The 17,821-nt window shown below is 38.4% G+C and overlaps 1 protein-coding gene across 1 annotated transcript in view; it reads right to left on the bottom strand.

Annotated features, from left to right (window-relative positions):
* The window catches only part of ZNF277 (zinc finger protein 277), a 168,068-nt gene that overhangs the window by 19,691 nt on the left and 130,556 nt on the right, over positions 1-17,821 (bottom strand). The window contains exons 6-7 of the mRNA XM_072653014.1: positions 6,564-6,674; positions 3,575-3,707 (exon numbers count right to left, since the gene is read on the bottom strand). Coding sequence (XP_072509115.1) covers positions 3,575-3,707; positions 6,564-6,674 — 244 coding nt within the window. The remainder of the gene's footprint in view (positions 1-3,574; positions 3,708-6,563; positions 6,675-17,821) is intronic.

The following is a 17,821-nucleotide window of genomic DNA, read 5'->3' on the forward strand; positions in this document are numbered from 1 at the left end:
GTGTGACCTTGGGCAAGGCATTTAGACCTGTTTTACCCCACTTTCTTCATCTGTAATACGAGCTGAAGAAGGAAATGGCAAACCACTCCAGTATCTTTGCCCAGAAAACCCCAAAAAGGGGTCATGAAGAGTTGAACGTAACTGAAAACAACTCACCAATAAATGTAATAATACATACAGTACTTTGTTAACTTGAAAGTACCATATAAACACTGGTAATTATTAGTCTTGAAGCTTATTATTGAAGTCTTTGTTAGAGAAGCTGGAAACATTACACGTAGGACACATGGAACCCTAAATACGTGCATTAATAGCAGCCATGCCAAGGTGAAATTGACAGGGCCCAACAGTTTACACCAGGAAAGGCTGGGTGGTTCTGTTAAGGACAGAAGGTTTACAACCATAGGAGCTGCAGTGAACTATGGGTTAGTAGTACATTTACTTTTCTAAATGTGCCAGAGGAAATTTAATGATCTGGTTCTTTGAAGTCTTGTTGAGAAGATGAGTTCCTCTGGCCATTGGGTGCTCTCCTAAATCCCATGCTGAGGTATTAGTTTAAAAGAGTCTCAGAAGGAAAGAGCCCTATTCAGTTCTCCTCCATTTTTTGCTGTACCTCCCTATTTCTTGGAGGTTTAATACTGAGGCCCACTCTCTAATAAATTCTGCTGAACCCTGAAGGCACATTTGCTGGGGGAGATGAGATTGAGTGATTTTAGGAGAAGACTGGAGGACTCACATGATGCATGTGGCTTTGCTGTTAGCTAGTTGTGAAACATTTGTCATGCACCATGGTAACTCACAGAGCCAGCCTGCAAACACACGCTAAACTAGCCTCATGAGGAGAATTTTTTTTTTAAACTTTAAATGCCAAAAGGATTAGAACAGGCAGAAATTGCTCCCTCCAGCCAGGAAGAAGATTTACATCCCAATTCAGGACACGCATGTTCCTTTTTGGAAGATAAATGTATCACCCTTAAAAGAAAACAACTTTACTGGATCCAATTATGCTTTTGTGGACAATGGCTATCGATTTTAATTCAGCACTCATAACAACAGGAAAAAGCCTCTCCCATTTGCTCAGAGGAAATGTCAATGAAAGACAAAACTCTTCTATCTGGCATCCTATTCCATTGTTAAGTCAATTGACCCTCTATGCATAACTGCCTACCAATCTGCCATATGCAACCAAGAATGAGTGGGTGCTCAGGTGGGTGGCTGAACCCTAGGCTGATCTGGTGGGAGATGTATTCTGGTGCTGTATCACCATGGGGATGTTCCTGGGCCAGCTCTTTCAGTCTCTGATGCTGTAGCTGCTATGATATCTCTAGTGCTAGTAGTATGTCCCAAAGATACCCCAGAGATCCATATAACTGGACAGAGATCTGTGTATAGGTAGGCCTGGAATGAGGCATGGGAGCAGAACCAGGAATAAACACCTTGCCCCCCAGGAAAGGGCACTGAATAATAATGATGATGACTGAGATTTATATAGGACTTTCAGGTTTACAAAGCACTTGGCTAAGATTTATCTCCTTGATCTTCACAAAAACCCTTTGAACCAAGTGCTGTTCTTATCTCCACTTTCTAGATGAGAAAACTGAGGTTAAGCAAGGTTAAGTGACTTGTCCAGAGTCACACAGATAGCATTGGTCTCTGGTGGGATTTGACCTCAGATCTTCCTGAATCTGAGTTCAATGTTCTTTCCACTGTTGTGACTATACCCTGGAAACATTATGAAAAAACGTGGAAAAGAAAAAGCTAGGGGTAGCTAGACCCTCCTTGAGAGGTTCTGAGCCTGGTAGATCACTTGAAGCACTGGAGGGCTGAGCTGCAGGAAGGTTAGAGGCAAGTGGGTATCAGCACTAATATGGTGAGCCCTTGGGAATGGGGAGGCAGAGCTAAGTTGCCTAAAGATGGCTGAAATGAGTCAAGAAAGAAAGAAAGAGAGAAAGAAAAGAAAAAGAAAGAAAGAAGAAAGGAGGGAATAGAAAAAGGAAAAAAGAAAACTTATTTTAAAAATTTTTCATAGAAGCATTATATGTAACTGCAAAAAATTGGAAGCAGCCCTAGAGCAGCTAGGGGATGCAATGGATAGTGTTGAGCCGAGAGTCAGAAAGATGCATGTTCCTCAGACATTTGCTAGCTATGTGACCCTGAACAATTCACTTAACCCTGTTCACCTCAGTTTCTTCATTTGTAATATGAAAGAAATGGCAAACCATCCCAGTATCTTGGCCAAAACAAAGCCAAACCAAACCCAAATGAGTTGCAAAAAGTTGGATGCAAAACAACTGAAACAAGTGAAGGACAACCACATAGGAAGCAACCTGCCCACCTTTGGGCTAACATCCACCTGGTCGCCCAATTATATGTGGTCGCACTGAGCTATGTGATCTTTGTGAAGTCACAATATGTAACAGCAATGTCCCACAGACTAACAGGGATTTTTGCAGAAACGGTGAGTTTTCTGACTTTTGAGACTTACTCTCCAAGGGGTAGCAGGCCATCCCTACCTCAGATGACACCTTAGCCATTCCACCCTCTTGCCACCATGTCTGGGCAGAACTACGAAGCAGATCTAGTGGATCCTTCCTCTCTCTCTGCCTTCAGGTTTTCTGCAACCTTGGAATACCTAGGGTTTCTGACGATGGCCATACATGAATTTTTGCTCTCTCTGTTAATAGCTCATGCTCTGTACTTCTGTTTCCTTTTAACCCTACTTAAAAATTTACTTGCACTATGACCCCCATGGGTTAATGTGTTTGTTAGTCCTCTCATGTAATATTTATACTTTGATAAGGCCTTTCTGGACACAACAGTCTAACGTGGCAGCTTAGTGGGAAATAGTTCTGTGCAGGCAGGACTTTTAGGTGCCACTTAAAAGAAAGCCATTTAGGTATTTGCTGAGCTATGGCTTAAAACTGCAAGCAGGAACCCTCTTGGTCAGTAGGGGATTTGATCACTATCCTTGGCAAGGGTTGGGGTGGGACAGGGTGAAGTGAGACATGGGGAAGGGAGAAGGAAAACTTGAGGTAGCCAAATAGGAAGCCAGGCAGTGTTAGCCCACTATTAAGGATGCCAGCTCTGGAGTCAGAGGACCCAGGTCTGAATCCTGGCTTTGCCATATATTAGCCACATGACCCTGAGAAATTTAATTCATCTCTCTGGCCCTCACTTTTCTCATCTAGAAAATAAGAAGTGGGAATTCAAAAGTTCTCTTCTGCTTCTGAGTCTATGATAATTGTGTTTTGATGTAAGGCCTAAAGTCAACATACTGCACATGAAAAACAGGTCATATGAGTGACTACTTTGAAATTTGTTTTAGTTAAATTGTTAATATTAAGATTGCTGTTAAAGTGGGTGACATTTTATTTTATTTTTTGTAATCCACAAATGTTTGTTCAGCTGTTTTATAAACTCACCATTCTTATGAGGAACATAATTCTGAAGAGCCCTTCAGTTGCATTTTGACATTAGTGCTAAGTAGCTTGTTCAAAAATTAGAGATGGGTCTTTAACAAGATTGTGTTTGCAGTACTTCAATCAATTTTTTAATTAGGAAGGGAAAACCTTACCAAATAATTAATGACATAAAATCGGTCATATTCTTTATTCTTAGCATTGATCCTGCGGTGCTGCTTTTTCCTCATGTGATCCTTAAGTGTATTTTTGTCTCTGAAGAACTTTTCACAGTACAAACACTGCAAGCTAAAATAAAAGCATAAATGATATCTGAATTGAAAAATTTCTCAGTGTGCACTATAATGGTACATTAGACTGTAAGAAGTTTTATGGGCCCTTTTATTGACCTCTGGGTCACCAGCAGCTTTGGGGTATTTAGAGATTGTGGTGTTGTCTGATTTATAACCACCTGTATTAAATTAAAATGAAAAAAAAGGAAAGGTTTTTGTGCCAGGGAATATCTTGGGAATAACTGAAAACATTGTACAGGTTCCGAAATGTAAATCAACCTCTTTTAACTATTTAATTCTGGGTCCAACTCATCCTCCATCTGAAGTGTCTTTTTGTATGAATGTGCAAACTTAAATTGCTAGTTGTTCTAATGCATAGTATGATCAGGACAATTGGCATTTTTTCATCCATTTAGTTTTTCCCAAATATATGGTTAGGCCAATCACTTTTGAGTAATTATTGATCCCACTGAGGAGGCCTTGTCATACTATGGAGATGGATGTAGTCAGCACACGATCACCTACAAACAGGCATCTTTGGAGGACCTCAACATTTATATACATGCTTAAGATATCCTCATGATAGTGAACTCCTCTGGTGAGCAGACATCTTCCTGCATTATACCTTATTTGACACTGATAATCAGATAATCAATAATGGGTCACAAAGACTTCTATTTTCAGCAATGGATAATATTAGTGTAAAAGATAACATGTAGGAGATTATGACTAGAAAATGAGGTAAATTAATCAGTTATGGGGTAAAGAGTAATATAGGTCAGCCCCAGTATCCACTGTCTATTGGTATCCATGAAATATAAAATAACCTGAAGGAAGGACTCCAGAATCTTGGTTGATGAGGGTTAATGGGAAACATGGACAGAAATGCACAGGATGAGAAGGTGGGACTGGTTTGCTCTGTGCACCAATGAAGAGGATACTTAGAGTGATAAGATCACAGATTTAAGCATTATTCATAATCACCCACTCTCAGTCAATCAAGCTTTAAAGGGCCAAGCAAATACTTTTAAGAATTCATGGAGCTTTAGCTAAGGCTTAAAAATCTTATACTGAAATAGTCATCTTAATAGGATTTTACCTTTGGGATTAGAATTATTTGCTACAACTTCTACTAGGGGATGTTTTTATCTTCATTTTTATAGATAGACATGGAGGCATGATGGAGTTAAGTGTGCAGCTTGGGATCAAGCAGTGTTGATATGAAAATTAGAACTAAATGCCTGTTGAGAATTGCCCATTGCTTCTTTGGGGCTATGGTGACTTTCCGGAAAGACTTCAAAAGGATATTCAGTAACACCTCATTAGTTTGCTTTTACCAGGAAGGCAGGTGCTCCACATAAGTGCATTTCCCCAATAACTGAAGCTAAGCCCTTTAACCACTGATGCTTTTAAAAGTTTAACCATTTCTGATGCAAATTCTTCTAAAATGTCACACACACTCTCTTACCTTCTTACGCTGGGTAAGCTGAATGTAATTCAACTTAATCTTGATGACTCAGAGTCATCCCTATGAAGCTTCATTTCTGTCTTAAAAGATAAAGGTGCTTATATTTTGAAGAAAAATTCTCCTACCTACCCCTGCTTGATAAGGTAGGATAGACACTGATGATTAACCAGCTTGTAAATGGAAATCTGGAGTGACATGAGGAAGCAGTGAACTACAGAAAGTGGGAAGGATTTTTTAAAAAAATTAAGTTAGAAAGGTCAACTTAAACTAAACACTTAAAAACAGGGTGAAGTAATCACAGTCTTACAACTGTAAGCCTCTAGTCTATTCAATCCAACAAGCCTTTATTAAGCTCCTACTATATGCAACGTACCTGGCAGATGGTTGGGGGTATACGTGACAGTATCTGCTTATATATGTGAGATGAAAATATAACATTCAGTCAAGTAAGTGTACACATGGTAACGTGAGGCAGGAGAGGGCACTTGAGAACTATGGAGATCAGAAAAGAATTCCTGTAGGAAGTGGAACGTGAGCTCAACCTGGGAAGGATTCAAAGAGGTGGAAAAGAGGGACTGCATTCTTGGAGGCAGGGGATGGAATGCCAGTTTCAGAGAACAGCAAATCATCATGTCTGGATGACCTACTTCACAGGTCATTTTGGGGCTCAAATAAGATGATACCCAAACCCTCATTTCACAGATGAAGTGCAGAGCCATGCTATCATAATTATTTCAATAGTTACTGAGGTGTGTGAAGTTAATTATCCCTACACTAGATGGCCCCCAATTTTGCCATGTTTTTTTTTTTTTTTTGAGTTCTTAGGTATATACAGGCTGTCCCAAGAGTGTTAGTGCAGTTTTAAGTTTATTAAGCTAAAAACATAACAGTTTTTCTATCTCCTCCCTTCCTTCCTGGTTGTTAACTATTATTTCTTTCAACTGCACTAGCCTGTTTCCAGGCTATCATTCTAATCTGCTATTCAGTTTTTATGGGTTGGAAAACCAGACAACCAAGTTTTTTTAGAATTGTGTCTAAAGTAAAGTTCTGTATAAGGACCCAAGAAGCTACAGAGTAAAGGATTTGGGGGTTCGTGCATAGGCTTGGTGGACAACTCTTTCATCAACTCAGAGTCTCAATTTTAGATCTTACATCCCATCCCAGATAATCAAGGTTTCTCAATGTTTGACCCCTGGTTAAGCTGCATTTACAGGAAACGTGAATTAAAATTAAATGGAAATATAATCTAGGAGAGTGAGAATTATTCTTCAATGCTCCAACCTTTTAAATATTTCAAATAAGCAGGTTATACTTCACTAATTACCTTTGACTATTAAATCAATTAAAAACAACTCCATTGAGATGAACATGACTTCAGGGTATACTTCATAAAACAGTACTTACTTGTCAAGCTTGTTCTGTAATATCTCAAGAAATTCATTGCAATGTACAATATTGTCTGGCAGTCCAATGTTGAAAGCATGCTCTCTTGCCATGTGGTTTAAAAGGACAGCCCTACAATGAAATTAAGAGATTAGATGAGATTACTTATAGAAATAATCACTAGCTAACAGTGAAAGGCAGCTAGGTGTTGCGGTGGATAGAGTACCCAGGTTGGAGTCAGAAAGACTCGTTTTCCTGAATTCAAATCTGGCCTCAGACACTTGACTGTATGACTCTGGATAAGTCACTTAATTCTGTTTGCCTCAGTTTCCTCATCTGTAAGCTGGAGAAAGACATGGCAAACCAGTCCAGAATCTTTGCCAAGAAAACTGCAAATGGGATGATGAAGAGTCAGACACAACTGAACAACATTAGTGAAGAAAGCAGTTAGGTGGTGCAGCAGATTGAGTGTTGGACCTGGAGTTAGGAATCATAGAGTTCAAATTCTACCTCAAATACTTCTTAGCTATGTGACCCTGGGCAAGTCACTTATCCTTCTATGTCTGTTTCCTCATCTGTAAAATGGGGACCTCTCTCCCAGGGTGGTTGTGAAGATAAAATGAGATATTTGTGAAGTACTTTGCAAACCTTAAACACTACATAAATACTAGCAATAATTATTACGACGATTACCTTAGAATTCATCCCCTTCCTGCAGCTCCATATTTCGCTAGTCTAGGCTGCATCTCTCATCTTTGAGTAATTCTCTCCCAGCACCTAACTTCTGCAGTAGGAAGAACACTGCTTTTTAGAGTCATAAGAACTAGACTGAAAGTTCACCTCTGCTACTTACTATCTATGAAGACATATCATATAATTTCCCTGGGTCTTCATATCTCTATCTATGAATTAGGGGGTGAGAGAAGATGACCTTCTAGCTCAAAATCTATCACTGTATTCTAGTACTGTGTTGAACATCAATGAAGAAAATCTCAAAACCAAAAGGACTTTGCCCACTGTAATTATATGTTAATATTCCTACTGGTTATTCAATTCTTTCCAATCCAGATTTTCTACCACTTCCCTTCTACTGAAACTACAGTCTCAAAAGTCCCTAATGACCCCTTAATCACCAATCTAATTACTTTTTTGAAGGCTCTCTTGTGATTTTTTTTTTTGCTGATCCTGGCAGCAACCATTCCTAATGAATGAATACTCTCTTCTCCCTTGGCTTCAGAGATACCACCTTGTCTGGATGCTTCTTCTACTATTTTTATTATTTCTTTTCTGCCACCTTCATGGATACCTCATTTTCCCCACCCCTTCCTCTCCTCTCCTTTCTCCTGTCCTGTCCTCTCCTAAAACCTTAAACCTACTGTACTCTGAAACTGGGACTCCATTGGGGGGACCCTCCTAGCTTGAGAGTGATTATCAATAGTAACTGTTGCTGTTTCCCACCCAGTCCGATGTCTTTCTTTTTCTTGACCTCGTTAAAGGGGCCATCCCCTGGCTACTTCTTAAACAGACCTATTCAATGAATGGGCATTGCCTCACCCTAAGTGAGTACCTGCAAAGACCTTGACCTAAAGGGCCCAGGGTCTCCCAGTGCATCCTGGGTCATCTCCAGTCATCCTGAGGAATATCAAGTCTCTGGATTCAGATGGCTCTGCAGGAGAAGTGAGGCTGGTGACCTTGCACAGCCCTCCCTCACTCAAAACAAAGTCAAGTGCAAGTCATATCATCATTTCTCTGAGGGCACGGTCTTCTTTGGCAACGAAGGACGAACACAATCCCCACCCCTTAATAAAGGTGACCCCTAATAATTTACTGTAGCTTCCCTCCATACTATCGGCCTTGCTATCTCATTCTCACATTTTCAATCACCATGTCTACACAGGTGACTTCCAAAACTTCGGAATACTGGGAGAGAAGGCTGGCCTTGGAGTTAGGAAAACTTGGGTTTGAATGCTGATTCAGATAGTTACTAGCTCTATGTCTCTGGGAAAATCATTTAAATCTCCCTGAGACCCATTTACATTATCTATAGAATATAAAGGGTTGGACTCCATGACCTCAGGTAGAGGACCAATGACCAGAAGAGGGTAATGTCCTTAATTTGCATGTGAACTGGACGTCAGGCAGAGCTGTGCAAAGTTGTCAGTTTCACTCTCCTCCACAGTCATCAAAGTCCATTGACTAGACAGAAGTGGGGACAACCAGTGATGGCCTGGGACTTTGGCCTTTCTTAGGTCTTTCCCAGGTCTCAGTTTGTCTCACTACCAGCTTTCAAAATGTCATACTATATATCGAGCTCTGATTTCATTTTTGAGCTTCAGACCTGTATTTCCAACTGTCTTCAGGGCTGGATGTTTCACCTCAAACTCAACATGTCTCAAACAGGGCTTATTGTGTTTCCCTGTAAATCTGCTCTTTCCTTTTGACTTTGCCATTTTAGTGTGCTGCTTAATGATACTCTTTTTTTTTTCCTGTAGCTAGCCCCTTTCCAAATAGGTCCCCTCTAAATAGGAAAAAAAAGAAAAGAAAAAATAAAACTCTTCTGACAAATTCAAATAGTAAAACAAAACAAATTCCACATTGGCCATGGACTATGATATAAATGAAAAGATCATCAAAAGTATTATGAATTGAGAAAACGGTAGAGAACAAATAATGAAATATGCGTTCACCTCATGGTAGGCAAGTGGAGGCCTACTAGGATACAATACTGTATATACTGTCAGATATAGTCATTATACCCAGGGTTTTGCTTCATTGTTTTTCTTTGTCACAAGGAAGGGTTCATTCTAGAGGATTGATTAAAATGACTAAGATATAAAAGACAAAAGTCTTGCATTAAATTTACTTTTTAAATTAAATTAAAAAAAGGTATGTCTCATTCTGATGTATCAGCTAGCACTATGAATTCTAGTTTTTTTGGTACGTTATCACAAAATCTCAGTGTAACCAAAAGAGTCCAATCTGTAGCAGTCTAAGAAGTCTTTCTACAATATCCCTAAAGAATAGTCATCCAGCTTGCCACTGAGACCTCTAGTGAGGGGGAACTCACTACATCTTTTTGCAATCCTTTGAACTTTTGGAAAGCTTGAATTCTTAGAAAGTTGGTGAATTCTTGGAAAGAAGGTAAATCCATCAATTTACCCATTAGGGCAGAGCAGAATGAATCTAATCCCTTCTATACATGACAATCCTTCAAAGACTTGACTACCACTATCATATCTTCTCTAAGGATTCTCTTCTTCAGGTCCAATATACCCAGTTCATTTGGCAGATTCCTATATCACACTACCTCAAGGCTCCCTTTAGAGTGTCTGGGTTATCACTAACAGTAATTAATAATTATCATTGTTAGAATTAATAATTATTACTAATAACTAAAGGTTTACAATAATGATTATATATAATATATATGTAATTTAATCATACATTTATAATAATATAAATTATATATAATGTACAAATAATGAATAATTATACATATGCAATAATAATACAATTAATAATAAAGGTTTACAAGCTTTGTTCTTCACAATAAGAAGGTAGATAGTCTCAGCTAACATTCCACCTTCTGCAAGAAGTCATTCTGGTCCTCTTTAATCTTTAGTGCTTAGCCTCAGATATTATCCCCAGTTGATTCTCTATAAACATTGTTTGAACATAGTTGATTGTATGATGTCTCTCCCAACAGACTGTAAGCTCCTTTAGAGTAGAGACTGACTGTTTTTCCCTTTCTTTGAATTCTCAGCACTTAGCAGAATGCCTGGCACATAGTAGGTGCTTAATAAATATGTTCCGAGAGACTGACTGCAAACATTTTACAAGAACTTCAGAGAACGACTTGTTCATGGTCACACAGTTAGTGCTACTACATTGTAAGCTTATGAGAGCAGGGATTCTGCCTTTTCTAAACTTTGTATTTCTCCTGGTACCTTGGCACAATACTCTGAACAAAGTAGGCACCTAATAAAGGTTTGCAGAATATGTGAAATATGAAAAGTATATAACTTTAAGAGTTATAAAATCAATCAACAAGCATTTATTAAATGCTTACTACGTGTGAGACACTATGCTAGGTGCTGGGCTACAAAGACAATAATGAAATTGTCTCTCCTCTCAAGGATTTTACACTCAACTGGGGTAAACAACATATATATATATGGTAGGTTTACACAGAATAAAAATGTGCAGAATAAAAACAAAAATCAATCAACCACTCAATCAGCACTTATTATGTGTTCACTAGGAGCCAGGCACCGTTCTAAGCACTGGAGATTCAAATAGAAAGGAGGAATGAATCCCTTCTCTCAAAGAGCTTATATTCTAATTGAGGAGACAAGTGCTACATATATGTGTGTACAATATAGTTAAATACAAGGTAGTAAGGGTAGGAGGGCATATTAGAAATTGGGTAGGGGAGATCAAGTAAGGCTTTATGCAGAAGAGGGTACTTGAGCTGTGTCTTGAAGCAAGGTAGGGATTTGATGAAGCAGAGATGAAGAGAAAGAACATGCCAGGTAGAGGAAATGGCAAATGTATCCCATACACCAGTACCATTAGAGAGATAAACAACTGTTACATGATGTCATACATATGCTGACTAGCCAGTAAGGGAGGAACTAGAAGATATAAATGGGTAGTATGTGCACCAGAAGTACATGAGTTATTGCACCATGTCTGGATTACAAGACCAAGTTTTTGCTCCTTTCTACTCGGGTAAGAGATTCACATGGCTCTAAAGATAAGCTATGCATTTGCTCTCTGATCTGCAAAATAACTTGCTCTTTATGTACTTATTCTTCCAAGTTATGGGGAAGGAAAGGAGACAGTGCCCTGTTACATGGAAACTGTTATCTAGAGTCAGGGGAAGAGCCTAAAAACTACCTAATCCTTAACACTGTCCTTTTCTTTTTTTCCTACCAGGGATACCATCACTGCAGAAGTACAATGGCCCTCGGGCCATTTTGTATCTTTCTTTTTTCCCCCACAAATTGCCCAAGGCCAAAGAATTTATCACCCAGAGGCAAGACTCTTCCTGATGAGCTCGTTGGTGTTCAGTTACTCTGTTCTTTGCAAAGCAGGCAAAGACTGCTGCTGGGACTATACTCGGAACCTCTGTATCATAACAGACACCTCAGAGCTTGTGCTCCATTGGTTGAGCTTTTGGGAATCCATGATCAACTCCACACCACTATGAGACATCAGAGAAGGACATTTAATACAGGCATCTCTTCACCTTAAAACTGAACCTTCAGTCTTATTAATATAATCTTTCAACTTAAGATGTGTGGGGAAAAAAGAAGGTAAGGGCTCAGCATCCTTTGTTTCCCGGTTTGTCCCATAAGATCCTCTGATTTCATGGCATCTGACAATTCAATGTGATTGTCACTTGATTGGGGGTAAGGGTTGTCTTTATTTACTCATTCCATATTTGCCATTTTGATGGGATTCAATCAAGCATGATATTTTAAGTTGTCCAACTTTACAACTGTTTCTAATCATCTGTTTCACTATTACCAGAAAGTTAGCTTCATCTCCTAATTACAATTACCTCAGCCAGCATTTCAGTTTCCTGCCTTATAACATTTCTATCTTGAGTCCACAAATCTACTTTTACACATAATTACAGATGATCCTTCATGAAGAATTCTTAGAATCACACAATTCAGAGACTGGCCATAATTTTCAGAGATGCAATACTATTTACTGACGTTTTCCCACTTCTACACTTTAAGAAAATGATTTACTTACACAATTTTCCCCAACTTCAATGTTATTTTTATATCCTTGTTAACATTTTATACTCCTGATAGAATGAGCTTGGGGCAGACGAAAGGTTAAGTTAAGGACTGCCCAGCTGCTTTCCTTTGACTGAGGTGTAGAGATGAGAACGCTGCCTCTTAGCCCTCTTCCTCTTCATTTGTCTCTCTTTTCCCTCCACTGGGCTGAAATGCCAGCATTTTATTGCACTTTTTGGATCTTTCCAAATTATACAGATAAGGGAAGGAGCAGTTATAGCCTGGGTTGAGAGTACAGGGCTGTCGGGGCTCATAATGAACCTAACCTGTGGGGAGCTGCCTGAATTAGCTGGGCTGCAGTTTCTCATTCAATATTGAGCTTCTCTTTTGAACATGTAGAACTTCTGAAGGAAAAAAGAAATTTTAAGAAATCTGGATAGCAACTGATGCTGAAAGATTTAAGATTTTTTCACTCCTCTGCTAAGAAGAGAGATAAAGATATGATTTCATCACATAATTCTTTCCTCATTTTAGTGGGAAATTATCAGAGGAAACATGGAGGGTAAGGAATTGAACTAATAAACAGAATATCAATAACAATTCATGTTCTATACTTGATGGTCACAAAGTACTTGACGTATGTTTTCCTTTGATCCCCTTAACCTTATAAAGGCACAAGTTACAGGTACAACATCAATTTCAGTAGTGTCTCCCACAGACACTAGATATATCTATTGTTACTGAATCTTTATTGTCTTTAGGGTGTTGAGGAATTGGTGGCTTTAACAGTCATTTGTGACCAGGACTATTTTCTTGCCAAGGCTAGAAAATCTGGGTGAGGTACAAGGAAAGGTGGAAGAGTCCTTATTTCTTTAGTGAACATTTCTGACCTTTTGCCTTACAAAAAGGATGAACAAAGAAAATTCTTCTTGAGAAGAGACATAACTTGATATCTTGAGATATACGAATGATAGGACTATATCATAGAAATGAGGAGTCAAGCAGTGTAAGTGATGGTCAAAGCTGACCTGCTGGGATCTTTGATCTTAAGCAATGCAAATGACAATTTCTGTCGGCTTTATTATTGACTATCTTATACTAAGAAAATAATTAAGTTGTTCTGCCAGGAACTTTAATATTTATTTATTTCTCAGCGGTTAGGGATTTTGATGTGTAGAAAGTGACAAGAGCATTTGGAAAAGAAGTTGCTTAAGTTTATAAAATTCATACTGTTACATGAAGAAATGAAACTCTGAGAGATTCAATGATTTGCATCCAGAACCTAGAGAAGCTGGGTCCTGAACACCGTGCTTTTGACTAGAAGTCCAGTGCTATTTGCCCTACACCATGTAGTCTAAAAAAAATGTGGAGTTTTAGACTAATAAAAACTCTAGTCCATCCTCTATTTAGATGTTAAAGTGATATTCCTAAGTATAGGTCTGACTCCATCCTCTCCTATTAAGTACCTTAAAAAAAACCCCAAAACTTCAGTGGCTACCTACTGTATCTAGGATTAAACATAAGACTGAACACAGCTGGTGCTATAGTGGGACAGAGCTCTGAGCCTAGAGTCAGGAAAACCTGAATTCAAATCCAGCTATAGACACTTATTAACTTTGTTACCCTGGCAAGTGATTTGACTTCTGTTAGCCTCAGTTTCCCCAACTATAAATGTGACTAACAATAGCACTTGCTTTGCCAAGTTGTTGTGAGGATCAAATGAGATAATATTTGTAAAAAGCACTTACTGCCGTGTCTGGCTCATAACAGGAGCTATAGAAATGTTTGGTTTTTTGCTCTTCCTCCTAAAATCCTCTGACTTTAAAAGGCCTTCATAACCTGGCTTCTTTCCACCTTTCCACACATGACTTCTCACACATGACTTTCCACCATATACTCTGTGATCCAGTGACATTGCAGTGACATTGGTCTCCTTGTTGTCCCTTGACCAAGACATTCCATCTTTTGACCCTAGGTATTTTCATTGGCTATCATGCATACCTAGGATTCTCTCCCTTCTGGCTTCCGTCAAGTTCCAGCTAAAATCATGTTTTCTACAAGGCTTTCTCAATCCCCCTTAATGCTAGTGCCTTTCCTCTGTTGATTAGCTCCAATGTATCCTATATATAGCTTGTTTGTAACTAGTTGTTTTTATGTTGTCTTCACCACTGGATTGTGAACTCCATGACAGCAGGGACTTTCTTTAACCTTTCCTCATATTCTCATCACTTAGCAGCTAAGTAGATAATTAAGAAATGCTTGTTGACTGACCTACTGATGCCTACCTTAGGAAGGAGGTGAACCCACAGTCCCAAATTCCCAATACTTAAATGTCTGTGTCATCTGAATTTCAGATAATTTTGAAACCCATCTGCCTTTTCTCTTAGATATTAGGTGCCTTAAAAGTAGTGACCATGTTTAATCTATCTTTGTGCCTTTTAGTTCCCTGGAGTGATATGAACACTTAATAATATGCTTAATATTTGTTGGATTAAAGATTCAACTACCACATCTTTCTATGGGAAAGCTCAACCATGGAATAAAAATGTCATTGCAGCTACTTAGAGATACAGTTTGATACTAAGTAATTGAATGTTAGGTGGCTCCTTAGATTTTTTTCCTCTCCAAATTTATTTATTTGTTTTCAATGTTCATCAATCACTTTCATAAATTTTAAAATTTCTCCCCCTCCCTACACCCTCCGCAAGATGGCATGCAATGTTATATGGGCTCTACACATACATTCTTATTAAACACATTTTCACATTAGTCATGCTGCATAGAAGAATTAAAATGAATGGGGGAAAGCATGAGTAAAACTAAACAAAACCAAACATAATAAATGAGAAAATAGTCTGCTTAATTCTGTTCTTTGGATGTGGATGGCATTTTTCATCATGAGCCCTTTGGGGATGTTTTAGGTCCTTACCTTGCTGTGAAGGGCTAAGTCTATCAGAAACAGTACTTGCACACTGTGGCTGTTACTGTGTACAATGTTCTCCTAGTTCTGCTCACTTCATTCAGCATCAGTTCATATAAGTCTTTCTGAAGTCTGCCTGTTTATCATTTCTTATAGCACGATAGTATTCCATTACATTCATATACCACAACTTGCTCAGCCATTCCCCAATTGATGGACATTCCCTCGATTTCAGTTCTTGGAGGTGGCTCCTTAGATTAAGGAAGTGCAACTCAAATTTTATCTTTTAGTAATAATTCTTAGGACCATAGATTGTGAGCTAGAAGGGAACTAAGCAGTCTCTCCAGTTTCTTACATATGATAGAATGTAAGAGCCTTGAGGGCAAGTACTGCCTAATTTTTGCTTCTGTATCCCTGGGAGCTAGCACAATGCCTAGCACATATTAAGCATTTAAGAAATACTTTTTGACTGACTGGTGAGGCAATTGACAAAATAATAGTCTCTGAACATTAAAGTCACTAGTTCAATGGACCACCCCTAAAATAAAATAAATGTTTCATTATTTGTATGTGAAAAGAGGATGTGTAATTTTCTGGTAGTGGCACTGATGGGCTGGTACTGAGGCACATGAACATTACATGATGCCCACTGTTAATAACAGCATCAATTTTGGGAAGGCTGGGCAGGATTAGTCATATAATTAATGACAATGGAGCAGACCCTCTTACTGCTAAAGGTAACTGGCTTTCATTTATCTTGCTATTCACTTCACTTATTTGTTCTAAGTGTAAGGACAGATATGAAGACAGATAAGATATACTTTTTACCCTTGAAGAATTTACAGTCTAAAAGAGAAGAGATAACACATTTCCAATGTTACATATAACACAAATTAGAAAACAAGCATGAAGAACACAAAGTGATATTAGATAAGGGAAAGATTACTGGCAGATAAGGAATGTCAGGTACAGAGGGAACAAAGGGATGGTGGCGCTGGCAGATAGTTGGGTTTAGCTAGAATGTAGAACGTCATATGAGATAAAGCTAGAAAGAGAGAATTGAGATAGATTGTGAGGAATCCTGAATGGCAAGATGATGAGTGTGGCAATAAGAATAAGGGCTTTGGAAGAGTGGACTAGCATGAGGAGATCTGCACAGTGGTTAGATCAAGCAGGAGATGGATTAGGAAATTATTTTGATATTTCAGTTTAGAGGTGAGGAGGGCAGTGTCAGTGAAAGAATAAGGAAGTGAGATATTAGAAAGACACTGTAAAGTTGAAACTCACCAAATTTGCTGATGGACTGGATGTGGGAGACAAGGATAAGGGAAACTGATTCTCTGATGACTGAGATTTTTGAGCCCCCAGTGAACAAAGGTGGTGTTTTTGATACAGACATTGTACTCTCTTAACATTCTAAAATTTGAACCAACCCTCTTGTCTCAATTTTAAGTATGATCCAATTCCTCTTTAATTTCTCCATACAAGTGTTTCTTATTACTTTGTTCTCTGCATATATGGTTTTAAAGGGGGTAGCAGGCTATCCTTACAGAGCACCATGCTATGCGTAGAGCCTCCCCCTAAAATTCCCCTACTCCCTAGTCTTGTATAGGGAAGAAGAAAATATAGAGGAGTTAGGGCAGCTAGGTGGCGCAGTGGATAGAGCACCAGTGCAGGAGTCAAGAGGATCTGAGTTCAAATCTCACCTCAGACACTTGACACTCACTAGCTGTGTGACCTTGGGCAAGTCACTTAACCCCAGTTGCCTCATCCTGGGTCATCTCCAGTCATCCTGATGAATGTCTGGTCACTGGATTCAGATGGCTCTGGAGGAGAAGTGAGGTTGGTGATCTGCACAGTCCTCCCTCACTCAAAACAAAGTCAAGTGCAAGTCATGTCATTATTTCTCTGATGGCATGGTCTTCCTCAGCAACCAAGGACGAACACACACAACAGAGGAGTTACAGTCTGATGGTGGTGCATGGATTCGTTTTTGTATACCTACCATTGCACATTCATGTTTGCTTTTATGCTTTCTCATGTTATAATATTTAAGTTACTAAATGAAAAAAAAGCCCTCAGAAGTTTGGAGCTGATGATTTAAATAGATGCCTTAAAAATTATCTAGCTTGATATGGTCTCCCAGATAGCCATCTATGCAATCCCCCTGACACAAAACAGTGTTGCTTTTTTTTATTATATGGAGGTTTTTAAAATAAATTATTTTATTTTAAATAAATATTAATAAATTAAATATTAAATAAATAAAAATAAAATATTTATTATATGGAAGCTTTAAAAAATTTATTTTCATGTTGTTCTCAGGCTTCTGATTAGTTCAAGTATAGTTCTTTTTTTGGTCAGACCCACTCCCAATGAATATGGCAAGAAGATTATGGAAACAAGATTCATCATCTGTAAAACAAACTCAATAATCTTTAACACATTGTCTTTAAAACTCTGAAATAAAATTTTTTTAGCCTACTGTCTTTTTTTTTTTATAGATTAAAAAATCATTGCATTAATTGATGCAGCTTAATTCTTTAAGGTATTCTTAAATTCTGGTCCTTTTAGTATTAAGGTTTCTTCTATTTCCAAAATTTTAT

This window comes from Notamacropus eugenii, chromosome 3, assembly GCF_028372415.1.
Source record: "Notamacropus eugenii isolate mMacEug1 chromosome 3, mMacEug1.pri_v2, whole genome shotgun sequence".
In the NCBI taxonomy this organism is placed as follows: Eukaryota; Metazoa; Chordata; class Mammalia; order Diprotodontia; family Macropodidae; genus Notamacropus; species Notamacropus eugenii.